The following is a 16,888-nucleotide window of genomic DNA, read 5'->3' as shown; positions in this document are numbered from 1 at the left end:
TTTTAAAAAATATATTATATTTATTCAAAAACTTTTACTTGACGTATAAATATATTAAATTAATTAGATTTTTTTGAACTATTTATTAATATAACAACATTAAAAAATTGTAAAACACAATTTATTTCGTTAACATTTTATAGAGAACTTTAAAAGATATATTTTTTTTAACAACATAAAATAAGAAGTGTTACATTTTTACAAACAAAATATATCTTGAAAATAATGTATCATATTTATTTAAGAAATATTTTACTCTAAAATATTTAATTTGCATACAACTTAATAAAAAAAATTAAATGTTTTTTTTAAATATCATAGCAATAAAAAATGAAAATCACTAATAATAATTTGAAATAGATTTTTATTTTTATTTTAATTAAGTCATCAACATCACCTCATTAAACCTCATTAAAGTCACACAAGCAAAACAAGTCGATGGGTTAACCGGTTTAAAAGGTAACAGGTTACTCATTGCTATAATGGGTAAATTTTTTAAAGTGTGATGTCTTAATAAAAAATAATTTGAAAGTATATCGTTGTAATAAAGAAAAACAAAAATAGAATGTTATAATAAAAAAAATTATGAAAGTAGGTTGTTATTTCATGCATTTAACCCTTACATAAATGAATCAATATATATATAAACAACCCATTAGGGATGAATTGGTCCTTTTACTTGTTCTATTCTGTCTAATTCTATATTACCAAACGCTGAACAGTTATTTTATCCTGTCTTGTTTTCTCCGATCCTATCATGTCTGGACACCAAACGCACCCTAAAGGTCTTCGTTGACCCAAAATACAAAATCATTCAGAGGGTTTTAGAACCATTAGAAAACAAACTTTATTTTACCAAACAAGATTCACCCTTTAACGATTCAGAATATGCCTATTAATAAAACTATTAAGAACAAACTAACCCCTAAGTTCATTAAAAACTTCTACACCTATTTATTCTTATGGTAAAATGGTGTCAGGGTTTGAAAAAGAAATTTCTGAATCCGCCTGTGACAAAAGCCATATGCTGAAAGCCGATAAACAAGAATCGCCATCCCAAGTGAACAAATAACAGATTTACGAAGACAACCACCACCATCCTTCTATACTTTCGAAAAAAACCAAATCTTTCACATCGGCAAAAAACCGGAAAAAAAACTGAAAAAAGTATTCGGGCAAGTAAAACTATAATGATACGCTCATATTGCTGCTCGTACAGCGCTTCTGGCGACTTCACGTTTCATCTCGGCAGCATGCCCACTTCCTCGGAAATACATGTATACTTGCTGCAAGATAAGAGATGTATAACATCAAGTTTCGAACCGGTTTTCTGTTTCCGGATGTTGTATTTCTTTTCTTTTCTGTTAACCGTGAGTTTGTGAGTTTGCATGCAGCTCGACTAATCCCATGGGGACCTGGAGAACAGCCAGGAAAATCTCCAATGGCTTTGGAGGGACTCGAACCGGTGACATTTGGGGAGGAGTCCCATAGACGCACGGCTTGCAAAAAAATCCGAGGTTAAGATGGAAAAAAGTGATGAGAAAGCGAACCTGAATAACCCAGATGCTGAGCAACGATTCTAGACAGAACAAGCCGAATCCAACGAAGTAGAAGATCTAAATAAAATGGATGTGATTAGTGCTATTGGCTAGATATAAACCACTAAACCTGTATATATGTAAAAACTCCCCCTTCTCTATAACGACATTTTAGAGAGAATTCAAAGAGGTTCCACATATTCTAACATGATATCAAAAGCACCACCTAGAGACTCGATACACTCTCGACACACCATCAAGCATGTATATACTATAAATATACTCCCTCGATCCCAAAAAAAATGTCCACAATGAAAAAGCATGCAGTTTTAGAAATGCATAATTGTTACGCTTTTTAATCAACTAAATGGCAGTTTTACTCTTAATAATAAAGGGAGTAATGACGTTTCCATTCTCATAATCAAGGGTAGAAGCGGAAAGTAGGCACTTACCTTTGAAACTAAAACAGAAATGTGGACACTTATTCTGGTATGGAGGGAGTATATAGGAACTTCCTCAACTCTTTGAAGGGTTCTTTTAGAGAGAATTGGAAAGGGTGTCACATATTTTAACGAGTACCAAAGATACCCGACTTGAAAATAATAGTACATGGGACAATCAAACACTTCCCATCAAGAAAAAAAACTTACCCCAACCAAAGCATGATCGCCTACAAGATCAACGGCCGGTAGGATACCTCTGTTTTTAAGGGGAACCATAAGTGAAACATCAAATGCAGATAAAATAAATGTGTAGACAAATCAAAGGTGCGAAAGATCTGTAATTTGTAAAGTAGGGAAGATTTTAGTGGGGATAGAGGGAGCTTACGCAAGAGACTTCCCTTTGAAGACAACCGGAGGAGCAACTGCGGCAAAGATGACGAAGGCTATGTGAACCTGATGACAAAGAATACGAAAAAGATGATGAGAAGGTGACGGTAAATCCAAGACCATAACGATGATGACACAGCTTACCAAGTAAAATAGGAAAAACCAACTGAACTTGAATGCACTTTCACTCCTGATTAAAGACAAGGTACTTTGTTAGATATAAAACCAAAACAAACAAAATGAGCCCTGTATATCCCACCTAAGGTGGGGTCAGGGGGTATGATGTACGCAGACTTGGCCTCTACAACAAAGAGTAAAGTTGCTGACTCCGTGAAGATTCCAAGAGGCAATGCTAGGACTTTATTCTATTGTAGTACGAATACATTGAAGGAAGACATCCCCATATGTATACATACCATATACACAAATACAGTTTTTTGGGAAGAACATTTACACACCTTCATGCATGCATAAACACATATATACATGTGCATCCACATACATGTATATAAACATATACACATACCAATTGTTCAAACACACATCTATGTGTCTTGGAAATTAAAACACAGATCGCAAAGAGATAAACACAAGAAAACTATTGAATCTGGTGCCTCGGAAATTTTTAGCAGGGGTTGTTTACGATTGGTACCAACACTCATTAAGTCAAAATCCAACATTTTCAATTCAAGAGTTCCTTTCATGAGGCCTTTTCTAATACCAGAAGAAGCTACCCCACAACCACAGGCACTCAGACATGTTTCATGGTCATATATACAAGGGTAAGTTGCAAGAAAATGTAACGTACTTGGGTCCGATTTTTATTTTGTGTAACGTACTCTCAGAACCGTTATTTTGGTATCTCAGATGTGATCTCTCAAACATATACACCAAACTATGTTGCATTGTATGCAATTTTCCCTATAAATATACTAAGCCCAACATTTGAGAGCCGAAGAACTTACCTAAAAGCACGATAAAGTGGCCGGTACCACAACACATAGGCAAGTGGGACCCCAGATATGAAGTAGATAAGAGCAAGAAACCAGATCTTTGGGTCTGTAGCACAAAAAATAATTCATTACAATAATTCTCCGACAACAGATTCAGAAGAGAGACTAAAGGCTAGAAGAAAAGCTACAAACCTTCTCCTTTAATCCATGCTGTTGTTGTGGCTATAATATTCCAAAGAAGGCAAAGAACTAATCCTGCTCGGCATAAAAGTATATATTATAAGAGACGATTATATGCATCGCTTATATTTTTCAAAATTCAAGTTGCATGGCAAAGTCTTGGCATCAAGAATTTCAAAAAACGTTACCAAAAATTAAGCAGCCAATAGACCTAGCACACAGATGGTTAAGCAGTCTAATTGTTACATATATCTATACTATATTATAAAGTATTTGACAAAAACTCTTAAAACCAATTTTTATGCATAAAGTACTGTTTATTGATGCATATATTCAAGATCACAAGTAGATTATACGAAAGTACAACTTACTAAAGCTCTATGTTTGAATTCGTGTAATTAACTGCAGATAAACATAATTAAATACAGGATAAACATCTTTTTTTAAACATAAAAAAACTAAAATATAATTAGAAAAATCATTGAGTTCCAACAGAATACTTAATTATTATCTTTATAAAAATTATTTTATTAAACCAAAAATAAATTACTTCGTTATTAAACTTAAATTAAAGTATAATAAAAAATTGAACTAAAGAAATTACACAAAAAAACGAGAACTTTTAAATAGTTAATTTGATACTAATATCGATATATTTTTTTTCAAAATTTATGAAATATTCAAATTTATTATTTTATTCAAGAATAAAAACATTATTGTTTTCTCAAAACCACATAAAATTGTATTATAACATCAATGGAGACAAATACTAAAACGAAACATTAAAATCAAGATGTATCTCGCTGCATTGCGTGGATACCCTTCTAGTATATGTGTGTGTGTGTGTATATATATATATGACAATGTGTATATATGCACAATTAAAAAAAATTGTTTAAGTTACACAAACGTACTAAAGTTAAAAGGTATTGGTACTTTTGTAGAACGGTCAAAAGAAAATGATATACTAAAGTCTCTAAAGAGGCTACAACTCACACCTAAAGGTTGTAGGGATCCACTGATACTATTGTTCCAACTGCCACTTTATAATGATCAACAGTCTGATATATATCACCTCTAATATATTAGAACGGATTTAAATTTTGTCTTGTATAGCATACAGAATACTCTGGGGATCCCAACTCCATTGATGAATACTAATTAGACTGTTTGGCGGATAGAATTTTGTCCTGGATTTGGGACTAAGAGTATCTCTAACAGATTCCCTAAAATGGAGACTTTCAGCAAAAAATTTGCTCCAACAGATTCTCAAGAGAAAATAGAGATAGTAGAGAGAGTGTGAAACTCTCCAAATTTGGAGCACTCCCCAAACATGATTACCATGAGAGACAAATATTTTTTATTGTATTCCCACCAATGAGAAACTTTGAAATTAAATGTTTATGAGAGAGAATATTTTATCAAGTATACGAATATTTTAATAATGTAATTAATGTAGTAATCTGCAAAATGGAGAAGCCGTTGGCCTTGATGTAATTTATTTTTAAAGATTTTGAATTTTGAGTGTCCATTTTGGAGAAATTCTGGAGAACCTGTTGGAGATGCTCTAAGCATGTAAGTTGTTTTACCTTTTTCCTTACCGCATATAACCCAATTAACCCATGTAGGCTAAGTTTGGCAAACTAGCTGATATGAAAAGCTAGTTTTTGGCTAAAAAACTAGTTGTTGGGGTTAAGCTAGCTGATAAACTAGTTATGTTTAGTAAAAACTAGCTAATAAGCTAGAGGAGAATGTAAAATTGACATAAAGGACATGTTGAAAAATTAATTGGAAACATATTAGGGGCATAATTAGAAAAAAGTGGAAAAAGCCCCTGAAGCTTATCGATACGCTACTTGAAGAGTTGAAGTAGCTTTTCAAAAAGTTAACTTATGCTAAGCCAACGGGGATTTCTCGATAAGCTCAAAAAATAAGCTAGCTTATGGTTGCCAAACATGGCTCTAAAAGGTGCTTCATCCCCTTAATTGTTGCTTAAGACTGCACGATGCTTAATACTCTGCTTAGAAGCAAATCAAAACGTGTATGCAGCTTCTTAATCTGGTTTAGTAGTGTTCATAAAACCAAGGAATAAGCATGTCAAAGATACATGCATATGTGAATCATCCATGTAGAATAAGAAAATAAACACATACCCAAGTACGTCGTGAATGCAACATACTGCAATTTCTGTAGGTGGATTGGTATCTCGTTTGCAATATCATGATGAATAATGGGGAAAAATGGCGGCCAATTCTTCTCCTCAAGAACAATACCAGCTGAAACGAAAAAGGGGGATCAGTTGGTTATTCTACCATTAATTTAAAAACAAAAAATCTACATGTTGAAAATGTCAACACTGTTAGTTTTCTGTTTGAGGGTAAGATTGAAAATGAGAATTATAGTATTTCGATTGGTTATTTCTTAGTAAATATGCCCAATCAAGAACAACTAATAGAGAACAAAAGGAGTATTAATGTAACAAAGATATAATGAGCATATGGTACCTCGTGCTGCTGCCTCTTCTTTGCGTTTTACTATCTGCAAAGCATGGATTAAAGTATTACACGCTTTTTTTGTTCATCAATAAGCAGAAGTAATTACTTGTAATAAAATAAAAGTAAAGAAGATAAGTACATCTTCTCTCTTCCTCAAATCAGCTTCCCTAGCTTGCAGTTCTCTCTCTTTCTTCTTCAGATCCTTAAAGAAGTTAGTAAAGGGTATGTTAGGATCAACAATCACATATACACAGTAATATAAATTTCAGGAACTAATAGAACGATTGAAGTATGTGTGACTTGACAATTTGCCTGCATCCAAGATCATTTCTAGGATTCTTATTATATATTGTGAATTCAATAGCATGTCATAGCAATAGAGTGTGGCCCCTTTTACGGTGTGTCTAGTACGCGAACAGAATTGAATAGAGGCAAGAGTGTGGTAGGCGGAAGATTTTACGTTCTCAATTTGACATGGGTAGTTTAGTAATTTACCAATCTTGTCTCCCTCCCTAATTTTTGTTCCACCTATTTTGGTGGGACAAAAGAGATGCGTATTTGTCCCACTTAGTCCCGTTCTGTCCCAGTCTAATGTCGTGCCAAATATGAAAAAAGTTAATGTTCTGCCCTGTCCCTATATATCCTGGGTGCCAAACATATTATATTCCGAAAAAGATGATATAGAAAAAATTAGCATCCAGTCGTATAATTGTTTCTAACAAGATTTTGGTCAAGGTACAATCCAAAGCAGACTCAGCATCCACCAATGAACTCATAAAAATCTAACAGTTGAACTTACCGCAGCGGAATCGAGAGGAATGTCAACTGGGGCACTCCGATCATAGAAATCTGCAGGTTCATGGGGAAGAGGTGAAAGCCTAGAGTTTGCAGCTGAAGGAACACTCTGCAAAACACAATAACACATAAGTATATAGGAAAATCCAAATAGAACTCAAAACAAAGGAAATACACGTACAAATTTATGATGATTTTTGGTGAAGACGACACAAGGAAAGCCTAGAACCAATACGTATACATGATATATCCAAATGGAAACTAAGCCAAATGCAAAGCAACTCATATAAACCAGACCAAACTGGCCCAGTAAATCTCACTCGAAAGTAGGGTCTGGGCGGTGAGGTGTACGCAAACCTGACATGTATCCAAAAGAGTAGAACGGTTGTTACCGCGAAGACACCCGGCTTGTGCAAGAGCATGAGCAAACAGGTAGATTGGAAAAAAACTAGCACATGGTGAATATAGAACGAGAAAATTAAGAAAAAAGATAATGAGTACGTACACTGAAATCATACCCAAGTAACTCATATGAGCTTTGCATTTATACAGCTTTTTGAGTCGATTCAAGACTGCAGAATTATCAAATTGTTTGTTTAACCGGTTGAAAATGCACACAAATGTTGTTAGCAAGGAGCCTCTAACCTATAACCAGGATGAAGAACAAATAATTGCATATAAACCCAACTCACATACTACCAGAGACCCAAATTAAATCCACATTTCTATTTAAGTTTCTCCAAAAATAAGTGTCCACTTAAAATAGATAGTTGTAATTTACTAAAATTCCAATTTTATCCTACATGAACATTTAAGGGTTGTTGAGATGAACAGAGAGAGAGAGAGTGTGTGTATGTGTGTGTGTGTGTTTGCCTCTATCATTGAGGGTAAATTTGTCTTTCAGTTAATTAACAAGTGTAAGAGTTGCATATTTCTTAAACTGTATGTTTTTCAATGTTGACATTAATGTTGGGACAGGGAGGGTATATAACAACTAGCAATTAAGCATGACACCACAGCAATGTCAAAATAAAATAAAATTCATGACGTGGTATCAGAAGTGCCGTTGAGTTTTGAACTTTTTATACGGACAATGAGGAGGCAATAGACTTACTGTCGTGTAGAAGGGGCCTCCACCAAAGTTTGTCTTTCCAGCTCCTTTCCCCCCAGCTCCATTATCCTGATTATATGGAAACAATAGAAATGTTGAGCAGGGCAAAACCAACAATCGCACGCATAGAAAACTAAATGGACCGACACATCACACAGGTCAACAAAGATAAACGATAACCATGTACGATTATGCCTTCCATCGAGGGAAGCTCAAGCGAAAACCAAACTCTAGCGACATGTAAAATCAAACCAAACGAACCAGCATATCCCACCTGGAGGTGGGTGTGGGGAGGGTAAGATATATGCGGAGCCCACCTCTATCCAAAGAGCATGGTTTTCAATATCATTTGATGCGTACGCCTCGAGGCGAGGCGGTCCAAAACTGCTCATGAGGCGGCGTCTCATGGTTCCTGGACGAGGCTTAAGCCTCAACTGGTGAGGCGGTGCCTTGAGGCGTTGAGGCGTGAGGCGTTTTTGAGGCGCACGCCTCAGTTTGCTGCTGCCTTGATTGATTTTTTTTAAGTAAATTCAAACACTCAAATGTACTTTTATAATTTAGAAGTACAAAGAAGCCTGTTATAGGATGTACTTTTATCTTATCAATCAAAAACAATTGTTACCTTTCCATTTCCGAATCCTACTTTTGTCTTCTCCTCCTTTCTTCTTCACCGAGAATACCCTCTCCAAACCCCATTTTTTTCTTCTGCATTTCTTACTTTTTCCTCTCTCAAGAAGATATTCATCTCAAAGGCCAACCCGAAAAGTAAGTTCTTTTTAGTTTGTGTCCATATTTTTAGTTTATGTATAATGTATTATACTATATTATAGATATTTCAGTCAAGTATATATGTTCTATATCATGTATAATGTATTTTCTATATATATAATGTGTTATGTATGTATTTTTGTATATTTTCTGTTTTTCTGTTTTATGTATTATTTTTATTTTCTGTTTTCTGCTTTCTATATTATTTTTCAGTTTTCCGTGGATTTGGGAGATGAAAATGATAATGATAATGGATATGATTGTGGATCTATTCAACTTGATCATGCTAGGGGGAACTATAAGTTGTAGGTTGATATGTTTTTAGACTTATTAACTAGTATTTTATGAATTTGTGACGTCTAAAGTTTGGTATGGAATTATGTTTTGCTTACTATTAATATTTATGAATTTTATTTGTTTTACGCCTCCACGCCTACGCCTCAAGGCGTGGAAGGAAAACGCCTCGAGTCCTGATTCCGCTTTTTAAAACCTTGCCAAAGAGCACACAGATTGTTTCCATGAAGACCCTCGGCTTGTGAAAAGTGTGACAAATAATTTCAATTACTTCATCTATGCAGGAACAATACATATTTCCCTCGCCCTCAAAAAAATGCAACACTTGGGATGTGGTTTAATGGAAGTCTTTTGATAACAATTAAACTTCTAAAATGCCCTTTAATAAGACAAAATTAACAGAACTTGGACCAAATTCAATGTCAAAACTAATATTGAAATCTTTCTAAGAAAGGAAAGGAAACACTGCATTTCTTTTGGGACCGCCTAAAACGAAAAAGTGTTGCAATACATAGACCCATTATTTTGAGGCAAATTTCTTGTAATGATATTATGTTTCCCCTTTTTAATTTTATGTAAAATGATAGCCATCAGCACTTTCGCTAATCGGATGAACAAAGGCCGCATTACTATTAAAATCTCTATGATGCCCAAAATTAACATATGCATCTAACAGTCCATGAACTTCACAAATCAATCCTAAGCACCGAACATTACGATTACAACATGTAATAGGTGGAAGTTCCAACGAGAACACCTTCATTTTTACTACCCCAAAGGCTAGTGTTTCTGATTCAGTTTCACATGTGATTGGGTATACTAAAAAGGTGTCATAGAGTTCACGTAAAATGAAGTGTTCTCCCTTATTTTGAGGTTATTAGGTTGTTCTCACGTTCTCGTAAATCACAGGGGTTCTCGTTTGATAGATAGATATATATATATAGTTATGCGTATAAACAGGCATTTAAAGATAAAATGTATATTTGTATCCAGTGTGTGTATATATACCGTGTATGTAGAAACGAAGCAAGCAGTTGCAGATGAAAAATAAACTTAGATCCAGCAATTGAAATCAACGAAACAACTAAAAACGAAATCAAACTTATTCAATCACAAACCAAGTTAATCTCGAAGCAAAATTGACAAAATAATCAAGCAAACGAAATGACGAAACAAACCCTAGCCTGAAGCATAAACAGTATGAACTTCAAATAATCTAACACACTCGAATAAACCACAGTAACCAAGCATTACATGATACCCAACAAGTTAATTCGAAGAAATTTATAACTTACAGCAAAGGGATTAACTTCATCTCCTTCGTCAAACGGATTAGGATCAAAACGACCAGCCATCAACGCCAATTTGAAGAGAAGTCGATCAAGAACCAAAAGGGGGGATCTTTGAAATTGTGGGTTAAGATTAATGGGTTGAAGAATGAGGGAGAGATTTAGGATTTGGGAGGCTTGTTTAAGAATGTGAATGAAAGAAGACAGAGGGGACAGTAGAAAGGCAACAACTTTGAAATGGACGACTTCTTGTTGGCATACAAACTTCTTTGTTTCTTCATTTTCTTTGTTTTATAATTTTTTTCTATTTTAAATCTTTTTCTATTTCTTTTTTATATTTTTTTTTAAAAAGCAAAAACATTAGGAAAACAAAGTACCGATCGCGAAAGATCCTGCTAGAAGCGTAAGTAGGGATCTGGACCATTCATTACTTTTAATAGATTAACCATTTTTGTATTTTCTGATCGCCTGAGAGAAGAAATATCTTATTGTTTCTTCAACAATTTTTGATCTGGACCTCTTAGTAGGATTCAAACTCAGATGAAGTTCTGACCATTTGTCAGAGAAAAAAGAACGAATGGATCTTGTAGGATTCCCAAGAAATTCTTTGGTTTCTTCCGGAAGCAAATTATTTTTTACTCAAATATAACTGATAAATGTTGTTATTTTAAGAAATTAATGGAACACATTCGAGACAGATAGAAGTATGATACCTTATAAGAATAGGATTTTGTATCGATCATGTAAAATATTTAAGTAATAAGATAGATGTTTGACGATTATCGATTATAATGATATGTTTCTTCAAATTCGGACAAATAAACCATTGACAAAATATGTCTTTTTTACATATGTAATGAATAGTCATAAAAAAAATTATAAAATAAGTTTTTGTAAATAGAAATATAATAATACTGTTTTAAAGAAAAAAAATAAGCAATCAATAGAGCATCAAACGGACATCGATCAATTCTTGTTTTTGCTGCTAAGTCATGTCTGGTATGAAAGCCGGTACTCGAATATTTTCTTGGCTCAAAGTGCTAGTGATACTGAAATTGAGTTACCACTTCCTCGAAACTGTCGGTAGACTTGTTGTATAACCCATATGCTTAGAATTACCTCAGTCGCAAAGAATCCAAATCCGATGAAGCTCATAATCTACAAAATAAAACCATTTAAGTGCTCTTCTACAAAGACAAAAAGGTCAAGGATTGAGAACAGTAGTAAAATTCCAAGTTTACCCCGACTGCAGGATGGGGGCCGATGAGTTTCATTGCATTCAAGATCCCTCTGTAACAAGAAATATTAAGTTAATTTTCTTTTTGCCAAAAGAGAGAAGGAATAAAATAGATGAAGTTGTTAAATGGAACGAGGAACGCACGCAAAGTGTAATCCAGCGAATAATATGCGAGGACCAACTGCGGCGAAGCTAAAGAACACAATGTGATACTGTTGGCACAAGCTAAAATTGAGTTACGACTCACAAGTTATGGTGAAAATATGAAGTTGAAGAGATGCAAGATACTCACAGCATAGTTGAAGAAAAAACAGCCGAAACTTGTACCGTTATCAGTCCTGTATACGAGAAAACTTCAAACTTATTTGGAGAAACATACATCAAAACATGGATGAGACATTTGGTATTGAACTGCTTGTCTTTACACCACAATCCGTCAGTGGGTGGAAAGTTTCCATTGTTGTAAGGCTTAACGGGAGGCCTTAGTCCATCGATGACAATGAGTTGATTTTCCAATGGATATTGGTAAATCGTATGGTTTATTATAACTAGAAGGGTACCCGCACAATGTAGCGAGATACATCTCGATTTTAATGTCTCATTTTATTTCTTTTTTTTTTTGTCTCAATCGATGTTTGTTTTATGTGGTTTTGAGAAAAAAATAATAATATTTTTATTTTTGAATAAAATATAAATATAAAGATATCATAAAAAATTGAAAAAATAATTAATTTTAGTACCAAACTAACTATTTAAAATTTCTTTTTTTTTTATGTGTGTATTTCTTTAATTCAAAATTTTATTTTGATTTAATAATATAATCTTTTATAAAAATAATGATCGAGTATTTTGTTAGAAGTCAATGATTATCCTAATTTTTTTAGATTTTTATATTTAAAATGAGATATTTATTCTCTATTCAATTATGTTTATCTGCAGTTAGTTACACGAATTCAAACATGAAGCTTTAATAAGTTGTACTTACGCACAATTTACTTGTAAATTTGAATTTTAAGTAATATGCATCAATAAACAGTACTTCATGCATAAAAAATGATTTTTAAGAGTTTTTGTCAGATGCTTTATAATATAGTATAGATGTATCAAAAAAAAATACTTATGGTGAAAACGTGCTTACCTAAACGCACGATAGAGTGGACGATACCAAAAGTAAAAGGCTCCAGGGGGTCCTAACAAGAAGTAGACGGCAGAGAAGAAGAATGCAATGCCGTCGGCTGGAACAAATGATCAAGATAGAAAATTTGTTGAGGAGGACAATACAAAATCATATTTAGATGACTACTGATATCAAAAGCAAACCTTTTACACTTGTGAATATTGCTACAGTCGTTAAAAGATTCCAAAAAAGCGAAACTGGCACTCCTGTAATAACAGTAATACAATCATACCGATTCCTTGTTCTATCAAAGTGTTGTTATAACAAAAAAAAAAAATCAAGCTATTAGCTTACCTATTAATGTTGCGTATGCAATATACTGTATTCGTTGAAGGCGGATTGGTATATCGCCAGCAATATCATGACGAACAATGGGATAAAATGGAGGCCAGTTCTTATCTTCAATGACAGCACCAGCTACCCAAACAAAAAGAAGAAGAAAAATGAAATCTTCATATGCAAAATCCATAAGTTATTACTTTAATGTTTTAGTTTTCTAAACAGTTGTATGAAAGGATTTTTCGTTTATTTATAAAAACCTTCAGTTCGAGTTTCCAACTTCTCATTTTTAGTACCCAAAAAACCAACTATATCGTGACAGAAATTTCGGTGACTAATAGAGTTTTGTGCTCCAAAAGCAATGTAGAGAAATCTTTATGTAGAAAAGAGAAATAATATTTTATTAAATTTGAATATTTTAATAATATAGTTATGGGTTGTTTGACAATTGTTGAATGATGTGTTGCAGAATGATTAAGTGGTCATAATGATTATGAGGCTCTCATGATATAGTGCAAAATGAATTATAATTGTTTGGTAATTGTATACAATGAAATTAGGGCTCTTATGATTAAGGAAGATCCAAGATACAAAATCATTCAGAGGGTTTTGAAACCATTAAGAGGCAAGACTTTTTTTTTGCTAAACAAGATTCACATTTTAACAGTTTAGAGGTTGCCTCTTAATAGAACTATTAAGAGGTAAATAAACAACCCCTTAATGTTATAATTGTTAAAATAGAGTAGCTTACTGAGTTGGATGCAATATTTTTTAAAAGATTTTGTCTCTTGATATTCCATTTTTTAAAAAATTATAGTAAAACTGTTGGAGATGTTCCAATAACACACTTACATTTGGCTAGTGCTTCTTCTTTTCGTCTGAGGATCTGCATTCAATTAAAAATGATAGATCTGTATTATTAAATAGCGGATACAATAATGGATATAAATTTTTTGGAACAAAGAGGTCTCTTTTCATGTATTAGTTGAAAATAATCAAACAAAGTGTTTTCACAAATTACACTTTTGGTCTCTCTGGTCTCTTCAGATTTGGTCATAGTGGTTGCTACTATGTTACTAGATCTTTTGGTCCATCTCACTAACTTATGTTAAAAAAAGTCCGTTAACTCAAGGACATTTTGGTCTTTTTATTGTTCCTTTTATTTTCAATCAAAGAAATAAAAAGTAAAATATTATTGTATTCTATTATATATATATATATATATATGTGTGTGTGTGTGTGTGTATAGGGTTGGATTCACGTGATACCAACCTGTTTTCATGAGACAAGTAAGACCATATTCTTACACTTAAAACTTCACAACGAGATGTTGTGAAAGTAAAAAAAGAAATCTGAACATTCACAACAAAAACACTGTGAACCTCGTTGTCATCAGCATCATTGAGGTGGGCTAATCGCTGATTTTCATCATCTCCTGCCCTCTCCTCTGGGTTCGATTTTGTTCTTGATTTAGGGTTTTTATTTGGGTTTTGAACTTTTGATTGTGAATCTGGTTTGCTTTGAAATATGAGATATATATACATATGTGTGTATATATATATATGTATATTTATTAATTAAAAACTTAAAAAATATAAAAAAGGACCTAAATGCCCCTGAGTTAACGGAGGTTTTTACCGTGAGTTAATCAGAATGATCAAAATTGAAACATAGTGACAACTACAGTGATCAAAACTATAATTAATTTAAAAGAGAAACGAGAGTTGATAGTAAGTGATAACTATAAGAACCAAAAGTATAATTTACTCTAGAAATCAACGATATCCAGTTCACGATTGACTTTTTTAAAAATAAAAAATATGCTTTAAATTACCTGTTCCCTCTTGTTCAATTCAGCCTCCTTAGCTTCCAACTCCTTTTGTTTCTTCTTTAGTTTCTAAATTCAAAAGAATCATTAATTAAACTAAATACAACATTTGATTTACATTTTTCTGAAAATTGTTGTTTTTTTTCCATATATTTTTTAAATTACGGTTTTTGTCCTTGTACTTTATAATTTATTGATGTTTTCGTCCCTACGATTTACCATTCATTACTGATTTGGTTACTCATATTTAATGGTACACCACTGACGAAATTATATTCAAGGACAAAAAGCAACAACGAATGACAAACCATATGAAGGAAGTCGTAATTTCAAAAACATAACCACAAGGGTGGTGTCTGGTTTTATACTTTTTTTAATTAATTTCAAAAACATAACCATATTTAATGAAGATTTGTTAAAATGAAAATGACAAATTCTTAATTAATAAATTCTACATTGCAAAAAAAGTTACATTAATTCACACAACACAAATTTAAAACATACATATATATATATATATATATATTAATTTACATGATAATATAAAAATATATATAGTTGGCTTAAAAATAATTTTTTATGCATGAATCACTGTTTATTGATGCATATTACTTAAAATTTAATATTACAAGTAATTTTGCATAAGTACAACTTATTAAAGCTTCATTTTAAAATTCATGTAACTAACTGCTTATAAACATCAAATACAGGATAAACATCCATTATAAATATAAAAAAGCAAAAATACAATTAAGATAATTATTGAAATCTAACAGAATGTTTAATTATTATCTTTATAATAAAAATAAACCAAAAACAAATTACTTTGTTATTGAATCTAAATTAAATTATAATAAAAAATTGAATTGAAGAAGTTATACACAAAAAAATAAGAACTATTAAATAGTTAATTTGATACTAATACCGATTTGAAATTTATATTTCATTTAAAAATAAAATCATTATCGTTTTTTTAAAACCACATAAAATTGCATTATATCGATAGAGACAAAGAATAAAAACTAGACATTAAAATCGAAATTTATCTCGTTGCATTACACGAGTAGCCTTCTAGTATATATATATATATATATGTGTGTGTGTGTGTGTATGTGTGTGTGTGTGTTTTACCCTAAATCTGTTAACGAAGATTTCTAACAGACGTTAGAAGGAGTAACCAAGTTCAAAATAAAATGCATACATGGAGGTTTATCATGAAATAAATAAAGATAAACATGATAAACCCATACCAAATTACAAACCACATGGACCAAATATGTAATTTACTTAAATACAATGTAATCAGGAGAATTAATTAAAATAACCATTTTTCATGATTAGTTTTACCTCTTAGTCATTTCTCTCAAAAAATAGCCAAAATAGTCAATTAGCCATAGATTTGTAATTGACAGGTCCGCAATTTACGGAGATGTCAAAGTGTAGAAAAAAAAAGAATTTTCCGAACCAGGTCCATAATTGCAGGAACCAAATATATAAATTAGTTATAGGTCTCTAGAAATATGTTGCCAAACGTGTTTTTTCAAACTTACATATTTGGTCCCCGCAATTGCAGATCTGGTTCAGAAACTTTTTATTTACACTATGACTCTTCCGCAAATTGTGGACATGCCAATTGCAGGCTTATGGCTATTTTCGTTATCTTGACAGAGAAATAGCTAAGAGTTCAATGTGGTCAAAATAACTATTTTAATTAATTTCATATTTAATAAAAATAATAAAGTTTAATTACCGTAGGCGTATCAAGAGAATTGTTATTTGCGACAGCATAGCCGTAGGCAACTGCAGGTTCAGGATCAAGAGTTGATAGCCTGGAAGTGGGTGGGACGCCACCCATGCTGTGATGGTTCTGTTATCAAAATTATTTTTTTCTTAATAAAATACAAAATAAATATAATAACTTGTAAATTATTAGCAAAAAATAAATAAAAACTCTAATTTCTAGAAATTGCATTTTCTCTCTCATGCTTTCTCCATTTTTGATAAAGTTTTAAGGAAGTTTTTAGAGAAAAAAAGAATCAAAAATTTCGTTTTTCTCTATTTTATAGAAGTTGCTGAAGATGCTCTTATATGAAATATTATACAAAAGTTTGTGA

General features: G+C 32.4%; 2 protein-coding genes across 2 annotated transcripts; both read right to left on the bottom strand.

Annotated features, from left to right (window-relative positions):
* Window positions 1-1,074: 1,074 nt before the first annotated feature.
* LOC112519524 (secretory carrier-associated membrane protein 2-like) lies at window positions 1,075-10,490 on the bottom strand. The gene is made up of 13 exons (XM_025127707.1): window positions 10,260-10,490; window positions 7,906-7,971; window positions 6,796-6,900; window positions 6,136-6,198; window positions 6,006-6,039; window positions 5,655-5,777; window positions 3,514-3,576; window positions 3,334-3,427; window positions 2,513-2,558; window positions 2,367-2,434; window positions 2,189-2,237; window positions 1,551-1,616; window positions 1,075-1,286 (listed from the first exon to the last, which is right to left on the bottom strand). Exons 1-13 carry the CDS (start codon window positions 10,317-10,319, stop codon window positions 1,200-1,202), a joined length of 924 nt encoding a protein of 307 aa, XP_024983475.1. The 5' UTR covers window positions 10,320-10,490; the 3' UTR covers window positions 1,075-1,199.
* Window positions 10,491-12,624: 2,134 nt separating this feature from the next.
* On the bottom strand, window positions 12,625-16,629 carry LOC112519191 (secretory carrier-associated membrane protein 4-like). Its single transcript, XM_025127186.1, has 6 exons — window positions 16,525-16,629; window positions 14,781-14,843; window positions 13,799-13,832; window positions 12,962-13,084; window positions 12,811-12,873; window positions 12,625-12,725 (listed from the first exon to the last, which is right to left on the bottom strand). The coding sequence occupies exons 1-6, from the start codon at window positions 16,627-16,629 to the stop codon at window positions 12,625-12,627; spliced, it is 489 nt and encodes a 162-aa protein (XP_024982954.1).
* Window positions 16,630-16,888: the final 259 nt, after the last annotated feature.

Source organism: Cynara cardunculus, assembly GCF_001531365.2.
Source record: "Cynara cardunculus var. scolymus isolate 2C chromosome LG 10, CcrdV1, whole genome shotgun sequence".
Classification (NCBI taxonomy): domain Eukaryota; kingdom Viridiplantae; phylum Streptophyta; class Magnoliopsida; order Asterales; family Asteraceae; genus Cynara; species Cynara cardunculus.
Note: the sequence above shows the minus strand (reverse complement) of the source record. Positions and strands in the feature narration are given on the sequence as shown.

Excerpts from the sequence above, each read along its gene's own strand:
- LOC112519524 (XM_025127707.1), bottom strand. The coding sequence starts at position 10,319 with ATGGCTGGTCGTTTTGATCCTAATCCGTTTGACGAAGGAGATGAAGTT. Across the intron at positions 3,577-5,654 it reads TGCATTCACGACGTACTTGG|GATTAGTTCTTTGCCTTCTT; the intron begins GTATGTGTTTAT and ends TATGCCGAGCAG. Across the intron at positions 1,617-2,188 it reads GCGATCATGCTTTGGTTGGG|ATCTTCTACTTCGTTGGATT; the intron begins GTAAGTTTTTTT and ends CATTTTATTTAG.
- LOC112519191 (XM_025127186.1), bottom strand. The coding sequence starts at position 16,629 with ATGGGTGGCGTCCCACCCACTTCCAGGCTATCAACTCTTGATCCTGAA. Across the intron at positions 13,833-14,780 it reads AATTGAACAAGAGGGAACAG|ATCCTCAGACGAAAAGAAGA; the intron begins GTAATTTAAAGC and ends AATTGAATGCAG. Across the intron at positions 12,874-12,961 it reads TGCATACGCAACATTAATAG|GAGTGCCAGTTTCGCTTTTT; the intron begins GTAAGCTAATAG and ends CTGTTATTACAG.